The sequence below is a fragment of the Mus caroli genome, unplaced genomic scaffold (genome assembly GCF_978045245.1).
Source record: "Mus caroli unplaced genomic scaffold, Mus_caroli_1 scaffold_19, whole genome shotgun sequence".
NCBI classification, from domain to species: domain Eukaryota; kingdom Metazoa; phylum Chordata; class Mammalia; order Rodentia; family Muridae; genus Mus; species Mus caroli.
The window spans coordinates 75,205,079-75,224,848 of NW_028227274.1; the positions used below are offsets into that span (position 1 = coordinate 75,205,079).

The window sequence follows — 19,770 nt, forward strand, 5'->3', positions numbered from 1 at the left end:
CTGACAAAGGCAACTTAAGGGAGAGACGGTTTATTTTAATTTCACAATTCCCGGTTAGAGTCCATCATAGTGGGAAAGGACCCACGGTCAAGAGCAGAGAAAAACGAATGAACGAGTGCCCCTTGGTGAGCTCACCTTCTCTGCTCTCACACTGTAGAACCCAAACCCAGGGAGTGGCCCTGCCCACTTTTATGCTAGATCCTTATATTCAAAGGCGATTGGTTCCTGGTCACACCTACACCCACTGTGGATTCAGTTTATGTGGAACTTCCATACCTCCTCTTACAGCTCTTACACCACTGAGATCCATTCAGTAGATGGTGGAACTATGTGCAGCATGTTCTCTGGATGTCTTACCATGGCAGGTTCGAGGCTGCTAAGACAAACACGAGATCCTCCGAGCGTGCTAAGCCATCCATCTGCACCAGTAACTCCGTCTTCATCCGAAGGCTCCCTTCATGTTCCCCCCTACAGAGACAAGGAGACATGATTCCTCTCATGGCAGAGCTTTTGCCCTCATGACAAGAGTGACACTCACAGCATTGGCCCTACGACTGCAGAACAGGCTCTGTTCTGACAGCAAACAGGTTCAAGAGAATGGGCTTTTCTGGTATTTTAGTTTTACATGAAAAGTATTTTTAAAAAAGTAAATAGTGCAATGATGATGTTTAAAAGAGAAGCAAAGATTGACAGAGAACTAAAAAATAAATAGATAAATAAATAAATAAATAAAAACTGAAGGTTAGATTAAACATAGCCCAGTGTATCTGCGGGCTCCTTTATTTAACCCTTTAAATGCCACAATGGCCAGATGTGCTGGTGGACTGGCACTTGTGATGCTGAGACAAGAGAATTGTTATGAGTTTAAGGCTAGCCTGGGCTACATAATTTCAGGTTCACTTGGACTTTACAAAGCAAATTTAATTAATTAATTGAAATGACATCATTGAGAATAATCCATTTATAGAGCAGGCATAACCTAATTTTCATGTTTCTTATTATTTGTGTGTGTGTGTGTACATTTGTATATTTATAAATTCCCTACACTGAATTTGCCTCATTCTCTCCTAATGAGGTGCATGATAATGACATAGATCAGAATCTGTTTTCTGTACAGAGTTGCACTCTCGGACACTATTACCACTGCCTGAGTTCCTTCCATCAAGAAAAAGCACGCCATAGAAAGCTGAACACAGAAGGTTTAAACCCAGGACACACTCAATTCACATTCACACAGATCTACTTAAAAACGACGACGATGACGACGACAACGACAACAACAAAACGTCTTTCTTCTGTTGTGAGCGTGTGTGGAAGCAACCCACGTTAGCTTTGGATTACAAATTCTTCATCCTGGATGCTGCGGACCAGCAGTGTTTCAGATTTCTTTTGAATTCTGAAATGTTTGCATATACATACAGAGTCATGTTGGGGATAAAACCCAAATCTAAGTATGAAATTAATTTGTGTTTTCACACAGCATATACATTTTCACATAGCACGAAGGTAATTTATATGATATTTTATACCTTCACATATGAAGTGAAATTTAATGGGGAAGGATTCCCACTCTGTCTGCTAAGGACGGCTCAGAATGGATCAGTTCAGACGCTGCATTTTCTCTTTGGGGGTGCTCTACTTGTGTGTGGCTTGTAGAGTCTGCACCCCCACTGTCCCACTGTACAATTACATGTTCACATGGCCTTTGTCCATAACTACTCACAGCATATGTGCATGTGTTAATTTTAGGATAACTGTCCACACTTTTGCACAATTAGCATTCAATGGCCCATGATATGACTTCAAAACAGTTGCCCTTATTTTTTTTGTCTTTTTCTCTTTTTCAGATATAGTCTCACTGTGTGGCCCTGGCTGGCCTGGACCTCACTATGTAGACCAGCCTGGCATCAGACTCGCACAGGTTTGCCTGCTTCTGCCTCTCAGTTGGTGGACTAACGTGTGCACTGTCCTGGCTGGCTTAGTTGCCCTCCTTTCTTAAACTGGGATCTTCAAGTCCCAGCTGGGGATGCTGAAACGTAGGAAGAGCATGGATGAATTGAAATGTAGGCAGCAGAAAAGTCTAGGAAGGGTGACCTACCAGGCAGGCAAAAGGCCACCGTTGAAGTGAGGTGGGCCAGAGAGGCCTGTCCTTGCAGAGGGAGAGAGAGCTAGAGTAGTCAGGGCCTCCTGCTTGCCTGTAGCTGGCTGCTCCTGTTGGGCTGCTGTAGCAAGGCAGAGATGCAGGGATGCAGCTTGGGTCTGACAAGGCATGGTTTAGTAGGGCTAGGTCAGTGTCCCATGTCACTGAAAGCCCAGTCATCTTGACTGCATTCTCAGCATCGCAACAGGGACCATGGTCTCCCACGAGCACAACTGCACACATCATATTCTAATCCTACTTTCATATTTCCAACAAGCAGCTCCTTTGTGTTTTATCACCACTGGCTTCGTATTAATAAATACAAAACATTTCCAGACACCTGTTTTTATTTTTCCAGTTGGAGGTGCCAAATTTAATAAAAAGGTTTTCTTAAAAAAAAAAAATCACTGATCATAACAAATCAATCAAGTTGATAAAGTGCTTTCGTAGCAAATCCAAAGCCCTGGGTCCCATCCCCAGCACTGTGTGATCACACCTGCAGTCCCACACTTGGGAGGTGGAGACAAGAGAATCAAAAGTTCAAGGTTATCTATCCTAAGCTATATAGTGAGTTCTGAGCCAGCCTAGGATACATGAGAACACTAAGGATGTTTGAGAAAGCTATATGGAAACCTACTATATATGCACATATACATACATACATACACACACTGACATGCACACACATGCTCATATACACATGGACGCATGCTTGTGCACACATCCACATGCATACATACACACACAAACATGTTACATACTCTAGCGCACACATATGCACACACATAATACATGCCATATACACTCACAAAACCAAGCAAGCAGGCAAGCAAACAATCCTACTTGGCCTTTTGAAAGCATGACCCAAAAGCATTTATAATAGAGAGGTTCTCCTTCCTGCTGGGGACATTTTCTGACACTTTATCTTTAGAAACAATGTCCAAGAATTGCCAGTTTCCTTGGCCTCGAAGAGTGCCTCCAGAGAATGAAATGCAGAAGCAGCCCGCCCTGAGGCTTCATGGGAAAGTCTGGGTCCACACAGGCAGCCCTCTGGCTCCAGGGGAGGTTATTTTGAGCCAGCCAGCCCATCATGGCAGCCTGGGATCTTGCGGCTGTATGATCTTCAGGCCTGAAAGCCACTCTGTGGGGAGGAGGAAGAGAGGATGAAATCTCTTCCGGCTATAAAAACTATAAGTCAGCTACTCAGTTAACAGGATCTAATCTAAAGAAAGACCTTTCTGTGTCCCTGCAGAAAATCTGTGGGCTTATTAATAGGCTCATCCTGCTGGTAAATGTTGAAAGGCTTCCAACCATCACACTCACTGACAAAGAGGGGAGAAATGATGACACAACACAACACAACACAACCCTGTCTGTTACCCAGGAACCATGCCTCTCTGACTCATCACCGACTCCAGCTCATCCAGGAAGATCGTGGAGGGGGCATGATATCGCGCAAGTTCAAACAGCACCTGAACGGGGGGGGGGGGAGAGAAAGCAGGGGCAGGTTCAAATTTATATTCTTAAGTTAGCCCTCATCATACACCTAAACATTCGTCCTCAAATGCTCCCAGATTAAGAGTTTAGAATTCTACTAATAAGCATCCATCCTACAATGGTACTCGGAGGCACCCTTATAACCATCACCGTTACTTCTTCCTCGCCCCACCCGAGGGGGTTGGATGTGGTCCAATATTTCATTTATCATTTGATAAAACTAGAGCCAGACAGAGTAGGTGGCTAGTTCAAGGTTACGGATGATAATTGTGGGAGCTGAAGATAAAATCCAGTTGCTAAGCTTCTGGTTGCCTAATTACCACCAGGGAAACACTGCCAATGACATGTTCCATGTGGACACAAGCATCCTTAGAACATATATGATCATGTAGTAACTTCTCCCCTTTCACCCCCGGACAACAGGAGGAAAAGGTGCAGGAAAAGAACAGGCCTGGGTAACAAGCTGAAATGTCCTTTCTGCTCTCCATGTGATTGATTCCTCAGGGCCGTCACCCACCTCAACTCTGCCTGCGAGGATCAGGTGCTTTGTACACTTTTTTCTCTTGTTTGTTTGTTGTTTTTATTATTGCTGGTGGGTTTTTATTGTTACTTTGAGACGGCAGAAGCTGGACTGGAACTCACGATATAGCTCAGGTTGGCTGGTGAACTCAAGGTGATGCTCCTGCCCTGCCTCCCAAACACCAGAGGATCCAATCCTCAAAAGCAAGTCTTGGTTGAGTAAGATGTTCTGTTCCAGAGTAAAAGATTATAGACTGAACAAGAACGCAGCCAGCAAAAGAACAGACATAAAAAAACAAAATAAAGAATTCCACGGGGAGATACAGTGCTGATGAACAGCATAAAGACCTAAATCTTTTTTTTTTGAATCCTGCAACTGATCTCTTGAGCACCATATACAAATCTTCATGTTGACTGGAGGATGCAGCAGAGATTTGAGGAAGAGCCAAGATTCTTCTGTCGCCATGGGGATTTCATCTACATGTCATTCAGTGCTAGGGAAGCATCAGTGCTAGGGAAGAGGGAGGAGGCTAGAGTGTGGCTTTCAGGAGCAGAGGCAGCAGCAGCAGAATATCCCTCTGGGAACTCCCTGTCACTGAGGAGGAACTGCCTCACCTTCCGCGTGACTCAGGGGATGGTGAGTTCAAGGTGATGTGTCCGTACCTCCCTTTCACAGAATCCTGGCTCACAGGACCTGGCTGCTTCTCATAAACAGAGAGAAGGATGAGGCGTAGCTACTTCCATTTATTCCCTCCTGGACAAAGAAGGGAAGCTAAAGAGACTCAAGAAATAAAGGGAATTTAGGAACTTACAAAGCTCAGAGAATAAAGGGAATTTACAAAGCTCGGGGAAGAAAGGGAACTTACTAGGCTTAGGAAGTAAAGGGAACTTACAAGACTCAGGAAGTAAAGGGAACCTACAAGACCCAAGGAACACAGGGAATTTCAAAGGTTCATGGGATAAAGGGAACTTGTAAGTCTATGGAAATAAAGAGAACTTACAAGGCTCAAGGAGCTCTTGAAATACAAGATTCACAAGGTTGATCCCATGCTTATGAAAGCATGAACAACTGGTCTGAGAGGCAATTCATGGATTGGTGGAGCTTCCTCAAAGTTGTTCAGGGAACAGCAAGGATGCAGCTTCCATGAAGCACCCCCTATGATGGGTTGCAGCTTCCATGAATCACCCCTATGTTGATTGTGCCTCATGGGCTATAGATGTTTTACTTCTATGGTCACTATGCCCCAATAAACCCACTGGTTGAATAGGTCAGACTTGAGTAGAATTGCGTATTTGGTGTGTTACTGGTGCCCTTACCTGGGTGGATACTCATTTGTTCACACCTCCACAGCCGAAGTCATGGCACGTGGCAAGGCTGCAGGACTTATCACTAGCACCTCTCTGACACAAGGGAGCTCAGCTAATTAGAAGCAAGGAACTTTTCTTCCTCGTCGGAAAGAGACACCTGACTGTACTTGATGTTAAAGGTGATTACAATAGCCACTAATCTACCCAATGAAAAAGAGGTTAATAGACCTCTAGATCAGACCTGTACACAGTTTTAAGGAGCTCACTGAGGTATGGGAGACCAAGAGCCTCTCTTATACATGAAGTTAGAACTAACTGCACTTGGGGCTTAGGTCTCCATATTGCTCAAATTACTGAGTTTCCATTCTCAGAGAATAAATAGAATCCTGGTAAGTGCTTCTAGAAGCATTAGTCTAAAATGTCCCGGGGTGCTTAGAGGAAGTTAAATCACATGGCGGGGCGGGGGTGGAGGGAGATGCAACCATCAACAGGTGTGTGCATTTGCTAAAGCGATTGCTCAACCATTCAGTAGTGCTTAACTCCTACGGGGCAGGAGCATTAGGGGAGGAGGGAGATTCACAGCCCAAAGGGTCCCTATAAATAACTCCTTAATTGGAGTAGAAAAAGAAACAAATGGGAGAAAACACTTCTCTGATTTAGGGGAAGGCCCTAAAGGGTTTGCTTTCTCTAACATCCTTTACAGGAAGGAGTTGACAGATTGACGAAAGCTCTCAGGTGAGGATCTTCCCCACATCTCAAACACACACACACACACACACAAACTTCCAGAAGAAAATAAGATGAAAACCAGAAAGAAGATCCTTCAAGACTGGCAGAGGATTCCAGATTCTTCTTGAATATTTTTCAAATACTTAAATTAAAATGTATTTTTCATAAGAAAAGAAATATAAGTTATCTTCTAAAGTAATTTGTAAAATGCTCCAATCAGTGCCTGGGAAACGGCTGGGTCAGTAAAGTGCTTCCTGCGTGAGCATGAGGATATAAGATCACATATTCTAAATCAAAGACAGACAAAGACAGACATGCTCCCATGCGCTTCTCATAAAGCTAGTTTCTTTAAGTATATGGGGGAGGGGATAGGAAGCTAGGGAGGCACAATTGCTCGCTCCCAGGAATCTGACAAAGGGATACTGAGGCAGGAACTGACTAATGCTACTCACAGAGATAGGGCATTCCTGTGACTTGGTGTTTTTAGCTATTCAACACTAAACAAAAAGCCATGTTGTCTCCATCTCTGTTGAGGATATTCATGAACTATCTAAGAGAGAGAGAGAGAGAGCACCTAAGACTTGTCTAGGAAGTCTGGGATCTTTCTTTGAGCACTTTTTCATGTCTTGTACAAGCTCATGGTTCAAAACACTTTTCATGACAGGACAAGGATCCATCTATCCAGGGGAGGGCATCTTTTGTGAGCTGTATTATTGTTACTCAACAGACAGAAATTAAACACACATCCCAAAGAGTTTTAGGCCAATAATGACCATAATTAACTGAATCTCAGTCCTCTGGAATAGGGTCAACCAGACCCCCAGGGATCCACACGTGTAGAAGCAGATAACCAGGAGTCCTGTGGATGTGACCTGAGCTAGCATGGTGGTAGATGATCTAATCCCATCACCTAAGAGAATGAGGTAATCCCAGCAGAAGGATCATGAGTTCAAGGCCAGCCTGGGCTACTTCTGCAAAAACACCATGTCTCAAAACAGCACCACCACCACAATAAACAAAATAACAACAGGAGAGAAAAACAGTGTTGAAGGGGTGATAAAAATTCATACACATTCAACCTGAAAACAATGTCAAAGGGCTAAGGGTCTAAGGCCTGCATTTAATCCCCAGAAAATGAATGAATGAAGAAATAAATAGTGAACTAATAAATAATAGGTAGGGTTTTATTTTTTAAAACCAACCCTTTTGAAATATTCCATTACATCTTCTAAGCAGTCTATAATCATTTGGAAATTAGTATTTATGAGGGAGCATAATTCCAGGGTAGTATTTTAGGATAATTCTTTTCAGAAAGAATTTTACATTTACTTAGGATTGATTACTTATCAGCCTAACAGGATCTCTGGCAAGGCTCTGCCTTGATGGTGAGGTGTACATCATACACAGTTGTTCTCTTAAGGTGACAGGAAGACACGGCAAAATGTTATAGGGCCATGGGCCAGGAGTGAGATATTGCAAAGATGAAAACAGCCTTCCAAGGAAAGAATATGCACTGCACTGTGTAGGCATTGAGCACCATGGCAGAGAAGTTGCTCAGAACATCCGAAAGAATAATTAAGTTTTAAGTCTCTCAATTCCTCCACAGAGTACATAGTGTAGGGTCTGGCACCCAGCAGCGGCCTCTCACTAACCCTTAAGTGGATATACTGCTGCACACACTTAATAATGAATGTTTCTTGAGTGGAGAAAACACTAGGCCACTTTAGAGACTTTTATTCTAGCTTTCATTCCTAAACTGCATGAATCAAAAAAGGACTGTGATAAAATTCCAAAGAAGGGACTCTGTGTTTTGCTGACAGCGATATGACTGATATCCACATGTAATAGTCAACCCATTTCCTAGGCTTTTGGTAGTCACGATCCAAGTGGAATCTAAGATATACATCACCTTAAAACAAATATGCTCTAACAGAATTTTGTACTCTGGTATTCTAGAACACTGACTTTTAAGAATATTAAGAGTTCCTACCCGGACCAGTTTTTCAGAATCTCCTCTCCATTTGCTGACAATAGTGGATGCAGAAATGTTAAAGAAGGTGGTTTTGCATTCGGTGGCCACCGCTTTAGCCAGCAAAGTCTTCCCTGTGCCTAGGGACACATGAGCGTAAACATGAGCAGTGCTCCCTGCCTCACCGCCAGGCAGCACCCAGGCTCCCCCTATCCCCAACAGGCACCCTTTGCCCCATCCTCAGGCAGACAGAGAGAGTAGCACACACACACACACACAGACACACACACACTTCCAGGACTACAACAGAAAGACGTGTTTACCTGGGGGGCCGTAAAGCAGCAGTCCTTTCCACGGGGAAAGAATTCCTGTGAAGAGCTGCGGGTACTGGAGAACAAAAGAAGAGGAACATGAGCATGGAGGCCTGCACAGGAGTGTCAGTGCACAGCGGCTGCCCACAGCCGCCCGTCACTCAGGCCACTTTTTAAATGTGTGCTGCTTTTCCTGTGTTTTCTTGTCCCAGTGGCATTTTCACAATGGGTAAAATGTTTGGATTCATTTTTTGAAACTTAATTTTTGTGGCTTCTTGAAAGAAGGAAAGAAAGAGAGAGAGAGAAAGAGAGAGAGTGTGTAGAAGAAGGAAAGAAAGAAAGAAAGAAAGAAAGAAAGAAAGAAAGAAAGAAAGAGAAACAGAGAGAGAGAGAGAGAGAGAGAAAGAAAGAAAGAAAGAAAGAAAGAAAGAAAGAAAGAAAGAAAGAAAGAAGAGAAAAGAAAGGTATATTGAAAAGTAGCTATTGTCTTCTCTGTGACAATAGTTATTTCTTCTGCATATAATTTCCTTTCCTGCTAAGTTCTTTATGTGGAACACTTAGCCCCTTTTTAAAACTGTAAGGCAGATACAAATCCAGGATGAATCCCAGAACCAACTCATGAGGGTGTTTGCCCATGTGGAGACTGGGGACACTCACTCCCAGAGAATGTGCACAGATTTCAGCTTCCGTTAGTTCAAGTTCAAGCCTTCTAGGAGCAGGACAGGACTCAGCTCAGGCAGGAAGAGGGAAACAGCAGTGAAACCGCTACGCGGGCTTAGTGTCTCGCTAGTGCTGCTGAGAAACCAACTGATGCTATGGATTAAGGGAGAGGGATAGAACACCATGGAACACATGTAATAACAGGGAGGGCTGTAGCCCTGTGGTGGCTCTCGTGTCCACGTGTCAAAGGCCATGAGTTTGTTTCCCAGAATAATGAAAAAAGTAACACATCCAGAGGGCCAATGAAACGTTCTATCCTTTCAAAAGTTCCATGCTACGGTTTCTCTTGTAGTTCTGATACCGTATATTTCTTACTCCTATCTGACCAGAAAAAGGGAGAGAACGATAATATGATTTAATAGGCTTTGTTCCCTTAGAATTAAAGTACCCCAAATCAAGAGCTTTATAGAGTCAGCAGTAGTAATATGCAGTTGCAGGTTGTCTGTTTTCTACAAGTATGTAATCCTGGCCTAAGCGAATTATAGTTGCTAGCCCCAAATTCTGTATAGCTGCTCCCCACAGAAGAAGGGAGATTGTTTCTTCACCACTTTCACCCGGGCCTGGCCCTCTGACCCTTACCTGCCCAATAGGATGCTGGGAAACATAAAAAGTGGTTTGAAAATATCAGGTGAGTGGATGGGAGAGGAGCTGTGAGAAAGCGCATGCAGTAGGACTTGTATGTGAAAGCTCACACAGTAGGACTTGATCTTTCTTCCCTCTTTCTAAGAGCCCTGTGAACAAGCCAGAACTTGCTTGTTACAGCAAGGCCCTATGGAAAGAGCTTGACTGTGCACGTGTCCCGTCTTCTCACCCAATCTTCCCAGGCACTTTGGCTGATGCCCTGCGCATTGGGTAGAGCCAGGAAATCAGTATCATGTGACTATTATTTGGGTCTAGCTGGATCGAGCCCAGGCTGCCCACTCACAGAAGGACCACTGTTAGGAAGGCAAACTACGAGGCCTGTGCTCAGGATCTGAAAAAATATATATCCACACCAGTCTCTGTGCGGACACTTGATTTCAACCAATATGGAAGGTGATTTTTTTGTTTGTTTGTTTGTTTTTGTTTTTCGAGACAGGGTTTCTCTGTATAGCTCTGGCTGTCCTGGAACTCACTTTGTAGACCAGGCTGGCCTCGAACTCAGAAATCCGCCTGTCTCTGCCTCCCGAGTGCTGGGATTAAAGGCGTGCACCACCACGCCCGGCGGAAGGTGATTTTTAAGAAGGATTTATTTTTTATTTTATGTGTGTTAGTATGCACAAGTACATGAAGGTGCCTAAGGAGACCAGAAGAAGGCATTGGATTCCCCGGAATTAGAGCTATAGGCAGTTATGAGCCACCTGATGTGGGCGCTGGGCACCTAACCAGGTTCTCTGCAAGGGATGCAGGTGGAGTGTGGTTTGAAGAGCTACAGAATAGACTGGGCTTGCTGCTCCAGCACTGACCTCATGTGGCCCAATCAGAAGGCTGACTCATAGACAGATGAATCGCCATGCATGCTCTCCTGTCTGGACACCGTTTGTCCAGGTGACAGTGATTAGGAACGTGGCTTCCATACTTACTCTTATTGGGTACACAACGGCTTCTTTGACTAGCTGCTTGGCTGCGTCCAGTCCAATAATGTCATTCCACTTTATGTTGGGATTATGGAGGTAAATGTCCTGCAATGTGCATGGGATTATTCTGTTAAAACTAATGTTCTCTTCCACTTCTGAAATAAACAATGCAGTGCAGACCACTTGACTTACTCGTATATAAAGTGCTAGTGATAAAAAATATGTTTCATGAATACTATAATGTAGACCTAATCATATATTATAATTTGGAGTTAGTTCAGTAAAGAGATGGCATGAAAGTATTCAATGATTTTCCCTGAAGACTGTATTGATAGGATAATAAGGTACTTTTAGGAGCTGGGGAGTTGGGGCAGGGAGGGGATCTAACCATGAGCTATGCCTGACACCAGTCTGTAGCAACTCATGCGAATTTATGACCACAGTCAACAAATACCTTCAGATTACACTAGTTTCTAGTGAAAAACAGACCCTCACCTACCCTGGTGTTTGTCTAGCTTTTTGATCTGGCAAACACTTCCTTAATTTGCTGTGTAAAAGACATACTGCTCCCACGCTCCCCTGAAACCAATTTCCATTTCCCTAGGGAGCGTTCCCTGCTTCCAGCTGGAGCGATTGCCTCTGCAGACATTCAGGGAGGCCAAGAATCAAGTGAGTGCAGCTTCCCTCTTCAGGAGAGCCCGGTAGCAACCACCCGAGGGTAATCAATTAAGTAGCTTTTACTGATAACTAATTTACAGTTTCCCAATTTCAATTTCACAAGACGCCTCTGAACAGTCAACAGTCACTCAGGGCCTTTCTCCATGGGAGCTATTTCAGGCTAACAGTGTCTAGAGCAGTACTTCTCTCAAAGGCCCTTGCCTATGCCATTCAGACTAAAGAACAAGTCTGGAAAGTGTTTCTCCATCTACTTGGTTTTGTTTTTTTAAATTACTGATATGTGCACATGTTTCAAAAGTATAAAAGCATGTTTTTTAAAATGGCCTAAGATGCTGTGGTCCTATGTCTATCTCCCCTCCCCCCAGGCCCTCCGCAAGGAGCTCCACTTTAATGAGAAGTATTTACTAGGGATGATCAGATTGTGCATTAATGTACGTCATTCATTGCTGGACAGGGTGGTGGGAACAGGACCCAGTCTTCCAAGTTTTGTGTACTCTATACCCCTGGCCTGGAATTCACTGTGTGGCGGGGCGGGGGTCCTCCTGCTTCAACCTCAAGTGATTACATCACATCTGACTCCAGGCTTCCAAACCTTGGGAAGAACAGGCATGTCTGATTAAGGCTTTTCTTAGGAAAGGTTGGCACACAGTGAGGATACATCTACTCTGATATTTTAACCATCCATAGATAACTATATTTCTCTCTGTGATCTAGAGTCAACACTGAGTTTAACAAGGTGGTGTTTAATTTCCCAGCCTAAAGTTCTTCCTTTAGGCTGGAAGTTTGTCCAAAGTTAGCTGCCACAGCTCAACAGGTGTGCCTCACGAATTAATGACCTCACCATCAGTGGAAGCATTCTAGAAGGAGCTGAATGCTGGCTTCCTCCGGCAGTGTGGAGCCCTTATTCTGACGGCGGTGAATGCTGGCTCCCTCTAGCATTATGGAGCCCCCCTACTTTGAACTTCCATCATGTTTTCTTCTTACAAAAACAGAAAGAAGACGACAGATTTATGTGAGCATGAAAAGTGCTATCCTCTGCTTCCTCGTGCATCCTGACCCAACTTAATCTTTATCTCCACTGGTAAAAACCTTATAGCTGACCTCTCTTCTCCATCCACCTCACTGAACAAATGACCTATCAACATACAGGATGACCTACCCCCACAGAGGGATGCTATTCTGACGTTCTCTTCTCTCTACCCAGTTCTCCATCCTGGATACTGCTCGGGGACCCTTCCTCTATAACCCTGCCCCTCTCTCCACCCCATCTTTATTCCAAGTGCCTTCCAGATTCCCTCCTCTCTTCCACTTTCTCCTACACCCTTCTCTTCATGCTGTCTGGAGGCACTCATCCATGCAACCAGAGTCTCCTGGGTCACTCCCCTCAGTGCACAGGTCCTCCACATGCCTCTGTGCTTGTGCAGTGCAGATCTACTGTCTGGAGAGAGATGCAGAGTCACCCTTGGTTATTCCCAGCTGCACTTTCTGGATGATTTTAAAGCATCTTCTTGAGCCTTCCTCAGTTTCAGTCTTCAATTAAATTGAGATCAGTGGAAATTAGAAAAGTCTTCTGTAATCAATAATCTACCCTTACCCCAAGAAGCTTGCCTACAATCACAGAGCTAGAAAGAGAAGGCTCTAGAAAGCAAACCGGTCACCTGACTTCAAGGCTGTGTCATTGTCCACTCGTTTCCACTGCCTTAGGTTCCAGGGCTCAAGCTTCAAGTAGCTATAGCCTGGTGCTAAAAATCTTTCTTTAAAAATCTTGTTATGTTCATGGAAATTTCCAAGTCTGAGGTCGTCACGCTCCCAGACCCCTGTATTTCCAGACTGTGGCTCTTTAAATAAAATGCACCTGCACGCTTTGCTTTTCTTAGAAGCCTTTTTCCGCGGCTCTGGGGCCTACTAGAAAGCCTTTCACCTGTCCTTTCCTTTCTGCATCTTTTTTGCTGTCTGTTTTCTTGGCCCCTATAGTAGGATGGTGGGCTTTTTCTATTGTAATTTTATGATTCTATAATTTATTTATCATGCATTATTGTGCCTCTAAACAATATGAGTGCCTCTGCAAGTGGGGGCACTTTATAAATAAATGATCATATTTATTGTTATTAATAAAAAAAGCAGCCCACAATGCTCCAGGAGCCCTGGTCTGCCTCCATAAATTTGTGAATTGAATAGCAGATCTTACCCGGCTCACCACCGCTGCCAGTTCTCGCATCTCACTGTTCATGCCAATAAATGCACTCAGAGGTTTCAGCAATCGCTCCTGGTGAGAGGCGCAGATAGGCTAGCATTACAAAACTGCTTCATAATTTAGGAAGAAAACTGGATCTTGGCGAAACAAATGGTGCCTGGTTGCTATGACCTTTGACTAGATCTCAGTTTCTCTGGACACAGGCTACCCCTGGAAGTTCCACTAGATTTGGGCAGTATAAAGGGGGAGGCCCATATCTTGGCCACTTACTGAAGGGTCTGGGTTACATTCAAAGGTGTTCAACGCAAATTCACTGGTGGCTCCTTTGATAGCGTCTGAGAGCAGTCCTCGGAAGTCAATGATTTGGCCCTAGAAGGGAGCAATGGTTATTTAGGCCATGAACACACAAGAGCAGAGCAGAGTAACCTCGGTAACTTTAGTAGCTCCATGTGCCTATCCTTGCATGGCAGGCAACCTTCAAGTCTTAAGAGAAAGCTGGGGGCTGGAGAGATGCCTCGGAGGTTAAGAGCACTGACTGCTCTTCCAGAGGTCCTGAGTTCAATTCCCAGCAACCACATGGTGGCTCACGACCACCTGTATGTAATAGGTTCTGATGCCCTCTTCTGGTGTGTCTGTGACAGCTACAGGGTACATAACATACATAAAATAAAGAATTTTTTAAGAGAGCATGCGCTGAACTACTGCTGAGCAAGACGGTGTGCTAAAGTAGGGTCTCGGGGAAAATGAAGACTACATAACTCTTCAGACTGGAGCTGGAGTAATAAAACCCACGGGCGTCTTGCATTGCTAACACTCATCTGCCCCGTCACATGGCTACTTGCCCTGTCTGACCACATCCTTCTAAAACATTATCCAGGCGGGAGGAACCCGCTGGGACATGGACAGAGAGAAGCCCTCTGTGCTCGCTGCAGTAGCATACATCATTCAGAGAAGGCCTGGAACAGAACAGCTACACAAGGTTCTCAGCCCATCATCACGCCTGCTAGTGGCGTTTTCATTTTGTTTCTGTGGAGGGAAGCCAGAAGCATTAAACATTTTGCCCGGGGGCCACAAGACTAACAAAGGCCTGAAGCCAGGACTCAGACCCAGCTATCTGCTCCTCAAATATCGTCCATGGGGTCTTGTGTTCCAACGTGGTCCTGAGAGGCTCTGGTGGCAGTCTGTCCAGAGGTTGTAGAACCTTTGCGACATGGCATCTGCCTGGCACAAACTGGCCGCTAACAGCAGCCCTGTGCGGTTACTCTTACCTCTGACTCTAGTCTAGCTTGTCGCCTCCTGGCTGCTATGGAAGGAGACTCAACTACAAGCGGTCAGGACCACAGACAGAAGCCACGCCCCCCCCCCCCCCCCATGCCTTGCCTGCCGTGAACATCCCCTGAAGCAGGGCGCCAACTCCCTCCTCCCTTGCCTCTCTCAAGCACTGGTCACCATACAAAGCGTAACTAAGATGATCTCCCAGGCTCCTGAGACTGTTGCCTCGTGGAAGGAGACTGGCAGAGTAGAGCAGACCACGGAGCAATCACGGGTGTTCACTGAGCGCTTATTACGTGTCAGGCAGGGATGGGCCACTCCCCTTTCCTTCTCACATACAGCGGGTACTGTGACAGCCTCCATTTTACAGAGAAAAAGACAACACACAGAAGGTGTGGGTGATGGTGAGCAGCTTGACCACAACCTGACCCACGGTGGACTCTGGTGGCAGCCTGACCCCCAAGCTGGTGCTCCAAAGAAAAACAACCTTTTGACATTTTCAACAAGGCACCGGAATCCAAAGCTGAGTCCCTAACATGGCGATGGAGAGACCCTCTTAGGGGAAAAAACCCCTAGGTCCTGTCACTCATGAATATTTGAAAATCTGTGGGGGGCTAGGGGGTGGGGATCTATATATTTTTTACCCCAAAGCTGTTTCTGCTAGAAACAGATTTTATAGCCAGACCATCTCAAAGGTTAGGTGCTGGGTTAAATAGTCCCTTCCTTGTGACCCAATCAGAGGGACCTGTTTATATGAATGTGAGGCATTCACAAGAGACTAAAGCCACAAAATTGCTCTGTTCACCACAGGGGACTAAGACTGCAGCAAGGCAGTGAGGACTAACAAAGAGACCATCTTCCAGTGAGAGGCAAATGCATTGTCTCCTACAGCAGTCAGCTCTAAGAGGCTTGTCTCTGTGTGTGTTGGGGCAGGGGGAGGACATGCAAGCCAGTAAGGCAGCTCCCTGTGTTGTGCAGGTCAGTGGGCCTGGTAGTCCTTCCTGCACACACCACAGCTATCAGTTTGTCTACAGGGTAGGCAGTAGCTAGCCTAGCAGCCCATGGTCCACAGCTTCACCAAAGGAGAGGAGTCAGGGAGGCACAGCTGGGGATTCCTCAGCAGGTGCAGGCGCATGCGCTCCCCTTTGCCAAAGCTTCCACAACCCCTGCCTTTTGTTAAGTTTGTTCATTCATCTGTTCCATCTGGGCCTTTTCTCCTGAAGGAACTATTATATACAAAGCCAGACCTGAGCTTGATCAAGAAAAAAGGCAGAAATAGCTGATGGTGCAAATCTTTAATCCCAGCACCCAGTTGGCAGAGGCAGGTGGTGAGTCTGAAACCAACCTAGTCTATATAGTGAGTTCCATGCCAGCTAGTGAGACTCAGTCACAAAACAAGCAAGCAAGCAAGCAAACAAACAAACAAATAAAAAATAAATCAAGATGGAGGAGGAGGAAGAAGAAAAGGAGGAGGAAGAGAAGGAGGAGGAGGGAGAGGAGAAGGAGGAAGAAGAGGTGTAGGCAGAGGACAGGGAGGCAGAGGAGGGGAAAGAGGAGAGGGAGAAAGAGGGGGAGGAGGAATGAGAGAACAGAAATATCTTTAAGCACAGGATCAGCCCTAAACCAACTAACCTTTCATGGTTCACCAATAATTACACTTAAGTCTGCAGCCATGCTTCGGAGCAGAGGGGCATTAAACAACTACCCTTAGCAGGGCCACAAACAAAAGCATAGGACCATGGCTCAGGAAATAATGCAGCACACCAATGTTTATCATGGTAACCATGGGATTCTTCGTGTTCTCTTAACCACTTCTGATGCCAGGGGGCAAATACCGAGTTTTGTGAATGGCAGGCAAACTCTAGCACCCAATCACAACCCGGCTAATGACCGAATTTTGAAGCTGAAAGGAACATAGGACCCTCTCTCTTCTGAACACTTCCGTCTGCAGATGAGGAGACTGTGATCTCCAGAGAAGGATCACGCTAGATCATCCTTCCGGAAAGGAGAGGGCGGTCAGAGCCTGGGGTTCTGCTCCTCTCATCTTATCTCCCAGCCAGTCTTTAATGCTTCTTCTTCACTCTCCTGTTTGGCAACAACTGTATGCTTTATTTTCCTTTTCCTCGAGACAAACGCCCCTTTCCATCCTAGGACCCTGAGCTCCACTCACTCTTCGTGGGTGGGCCTTTTCCTCTGGGTGGTCTTTGTGGATTTTTGATATGTTCAGGCCGAAGTCAGTGCTCTCTGCTTGAGTGTCAGTGACACTCTCCTGGAAAAGATGGAAGACGTGTGAGTGGCTCCCTGTGGAAGCAGCTGAGACCCTGGCTCTGACTGCCTGTCCTCCACACAAAAGCCAGTGAATGCGAGATACCACTTCTGTATACCGGCCAAGTTTTCTCAGATTTACAGGACCATGAATCAATGGCTCACTGATTTCACATTGATTTCATTGACGTCTCTGTGCCTATAAGGAAGGAGCTATTCCCAGAGGCTGAGATAACTCCAGGCTATGGTTTCTAAAGCTGCCTGCCCGTGGAAAAATACCCGTACTCAGCCCATCCCCACCCACTGGCTTGTCTTCTCCTCTGGCCAAGGCTGGTGAGTCTGCAGATCCAGCAGAGTCACCCAGCCTCCTGTGGAACTCAACTGTCCCATATTGCTTCCCTTCTATCTTGGGGACAGCCAAAGACCCTCTTCACACCAAGAGAATCCCATGATTAGTTCTCTCTGTCCTACTCTTTGTTCCACTCATCTTCAGCACTAACTTCCTGTCCCCTTTCTCAGTTTCCAATGGTCCTTTCACATAAAAACCTGGAATGTTTTGTCCTAGATAAGAAGGTTCTGGATGGGCCGACTTCTCCTGCTGCCTTCCCTTCTAGAAAGCCTAGTGTTGAGATATGAGGTAAGGACTAACGCTGTATGCCCAGAGGAGATGCCAAATCTCACCTGCCAGCCCAACCCCTCCCAGTACCCTTGTTCTACCCCGATACTAGAGAAGGAGCTAGCCAGTCTAGAAGTTAGCCCGTGTTTTGCTCCGTATACTAAAATATCACCAGTATTCAGGGACATCTACAATTAGTTAAATCCTACAACAACTTCTAAACAGGGAACCTCAAAACACACACACAAACACACACACAGACACACACACAAAGACGTGAGATACTTTTCTTGAAGCCATTCATCAGCCAAGTATGGTATTACCGACATCAAGCAGTCACCTTGGCCTGTTTAGGGTGTTCCTTGACAGATTTGGTGTCCCCTGTCTTCACTGCTGAAGTTTTAGGTCGTGACTTCTGGTGACTTATCTTAGGGAGATTTTGACAACTGTCATTCGTCAGCCTAAGGAAGGGAATAAAAACCTCCAGGAAAGTATTCTAAGCATTTAATTCAAGGTAAATAAATAACTAGCAGAGCATACTTAAAGCAGGTTCCTGAAAGCCACACACGCACACACGTGCAATGAGGCTCTTTCACCTGCACCATCTGCCTTACCTGACCTGGCTCCAACCACCCACCCACCCACCCCTAGGCTACTCACTGGGCTCCCCCCAGGACCCACCTCACCCTAGTCCACAAAGCTTCCACACTTTGGCAAGTTGCTTTAGTTTTCAAAGACCCACCCATATGAATAAAAAATTTTTAAATCTAAAAGACAAAAACAAACAAAAACCCAATAATAACAACAAGCATTGCTTTAGAACAGTGGTTCTCAACTTGTGGGTCGTGACCCCTCTGGGTGTTGAATGACTCTTTCACAGGGGTCACATTATCAGATAGCCTGCATGTCAGATGTTAACATTATGATTCATAACAGTAGCTACATTACAGTTATGAAGTAGCAATGAAAATAATTTTATGCCGGGGGTGGTCATCATCACACGAGGAGCTGTATTAGAGGCATTAGGAAGGTTGAGAAGTGCTGTTTTAGAAGAATGCCCCCACTGTTAACATCTCTCATCGACCTTATGAGCATCAGACTTCATAAGGGGTCTGGGAAGACGTCTGGGTAGAGGGAAAGAACAGTCCTCCCACTCAAGTTATGAAACATCAGAAGATTCGGGGATCTGTCTGGGTTGTAACCCATTATACTGAATATACTTCCTCTATGTAAAACATCTCTTAACATGTTGTACACAGTAAATCTCAAAATGGACTCATAACCTGGAGAGATGGCTCCATGGTCAAGAGCACTTGCTGCTCTTCCAGAGGACCTGAGTTTTGTTCCCAGTACCTACACCAGGCAGCTCACAACTCTGGCTCCAAAGGATCTTATTCCTTCTTCAGGCGTTTACAGGTAACCAACAACACATGGATACACACAAAAATGAATAAATAAATAGATGTGGATACACACAAAAACACATAAATAAATGATAAAATACTGGGGCGGGGAGCTTATGGAAGGAAAGCAAAACTTAAGCCATCTCTACTGACACATGTCATTCGTCTTTGCAAAATGACTTCTCATCAGTACAGTTCATCTCCGGAAAAACAAACTGACGGGACTGACGTCAGAAGAGTAGCAATTCTGGGAAAGATGGCATTTGTGTGAGGGAAGGGATAAAGGGAGCCTGCTGGTGGGCTGTACAGGACAGTCACAACACACGTATTTGAGCTTATGTGTTACATTCACTACAAGGGCAGGACTAATTTGTTTGGTACATCCTCATCCATACACACACACACACACACACACACACACACACACTAGGAGGCAAGCATGAGTCCACACATCTTAATTCCTCTCTTCCCCCAGCTCTCTGCCAGGGATCTGCAGGAGGCTCACAGGAACGATGACGCTCATGTTCTAAATGATCTCAGACAGCTTCTGCCTCAGTTCCAGTTCATTATAGAAAAGAAAAGGTGTCCCTCCC

General features: G+C 45.3%; 1 protein-coding gene across 2 annotated transcripts in view; it reads right to left on the minus strand.

Annotated features, from left to right (window-relative positions):
• The window catches only part of Katnal2 (katanin catalytic subunit A1 like 2), a 70,643-nt gene that overhangs the window by 18,399 nt on the left and 32,474 nt on the right, over positions 1-19,770 (minus strand). The window contains exons 5-13 of one of the 2 annotated variants that reach the window (XM_021150655.3): positions 18,115-18,235; positions 17,064-17,162; positions 13,892-13,990; positions 13,616-13,693; positions 10,756-10,854; positions 8,486-8,549; positions 8,184-8,302; positions 3,521-3,612; positions 358-468 (exon numbers count right to left, since the gene is read on the minus strand). In XM_021150655.3, the coding sequence (XP_021006314.1) occupies positions 358-468; positions 3,521-3,612; positions 8,184-8,302; positions 8,486-8,549; positions 10,756-10,854; positions 13,616-13,693; positions 13,892-13,990; positions 17,064-17,162; positions 18,115-18,235 (882 nt within the window). Of the gene's footprint in view, positions 1-357; positions 469-2,601; positions 3,282-3,520; positions 3,613-8,183; positions 8,303-8,485; positions 8,550-10,755; positions 10,855-13,615; positions 13,694-13,891; positions 13,991-17,063; positions 17,163-18,114; positions 18,236-19,770 lie in introns of those variants that run through there. The other variant, XM_085833400.1, reaches the window with a different exon arrangement.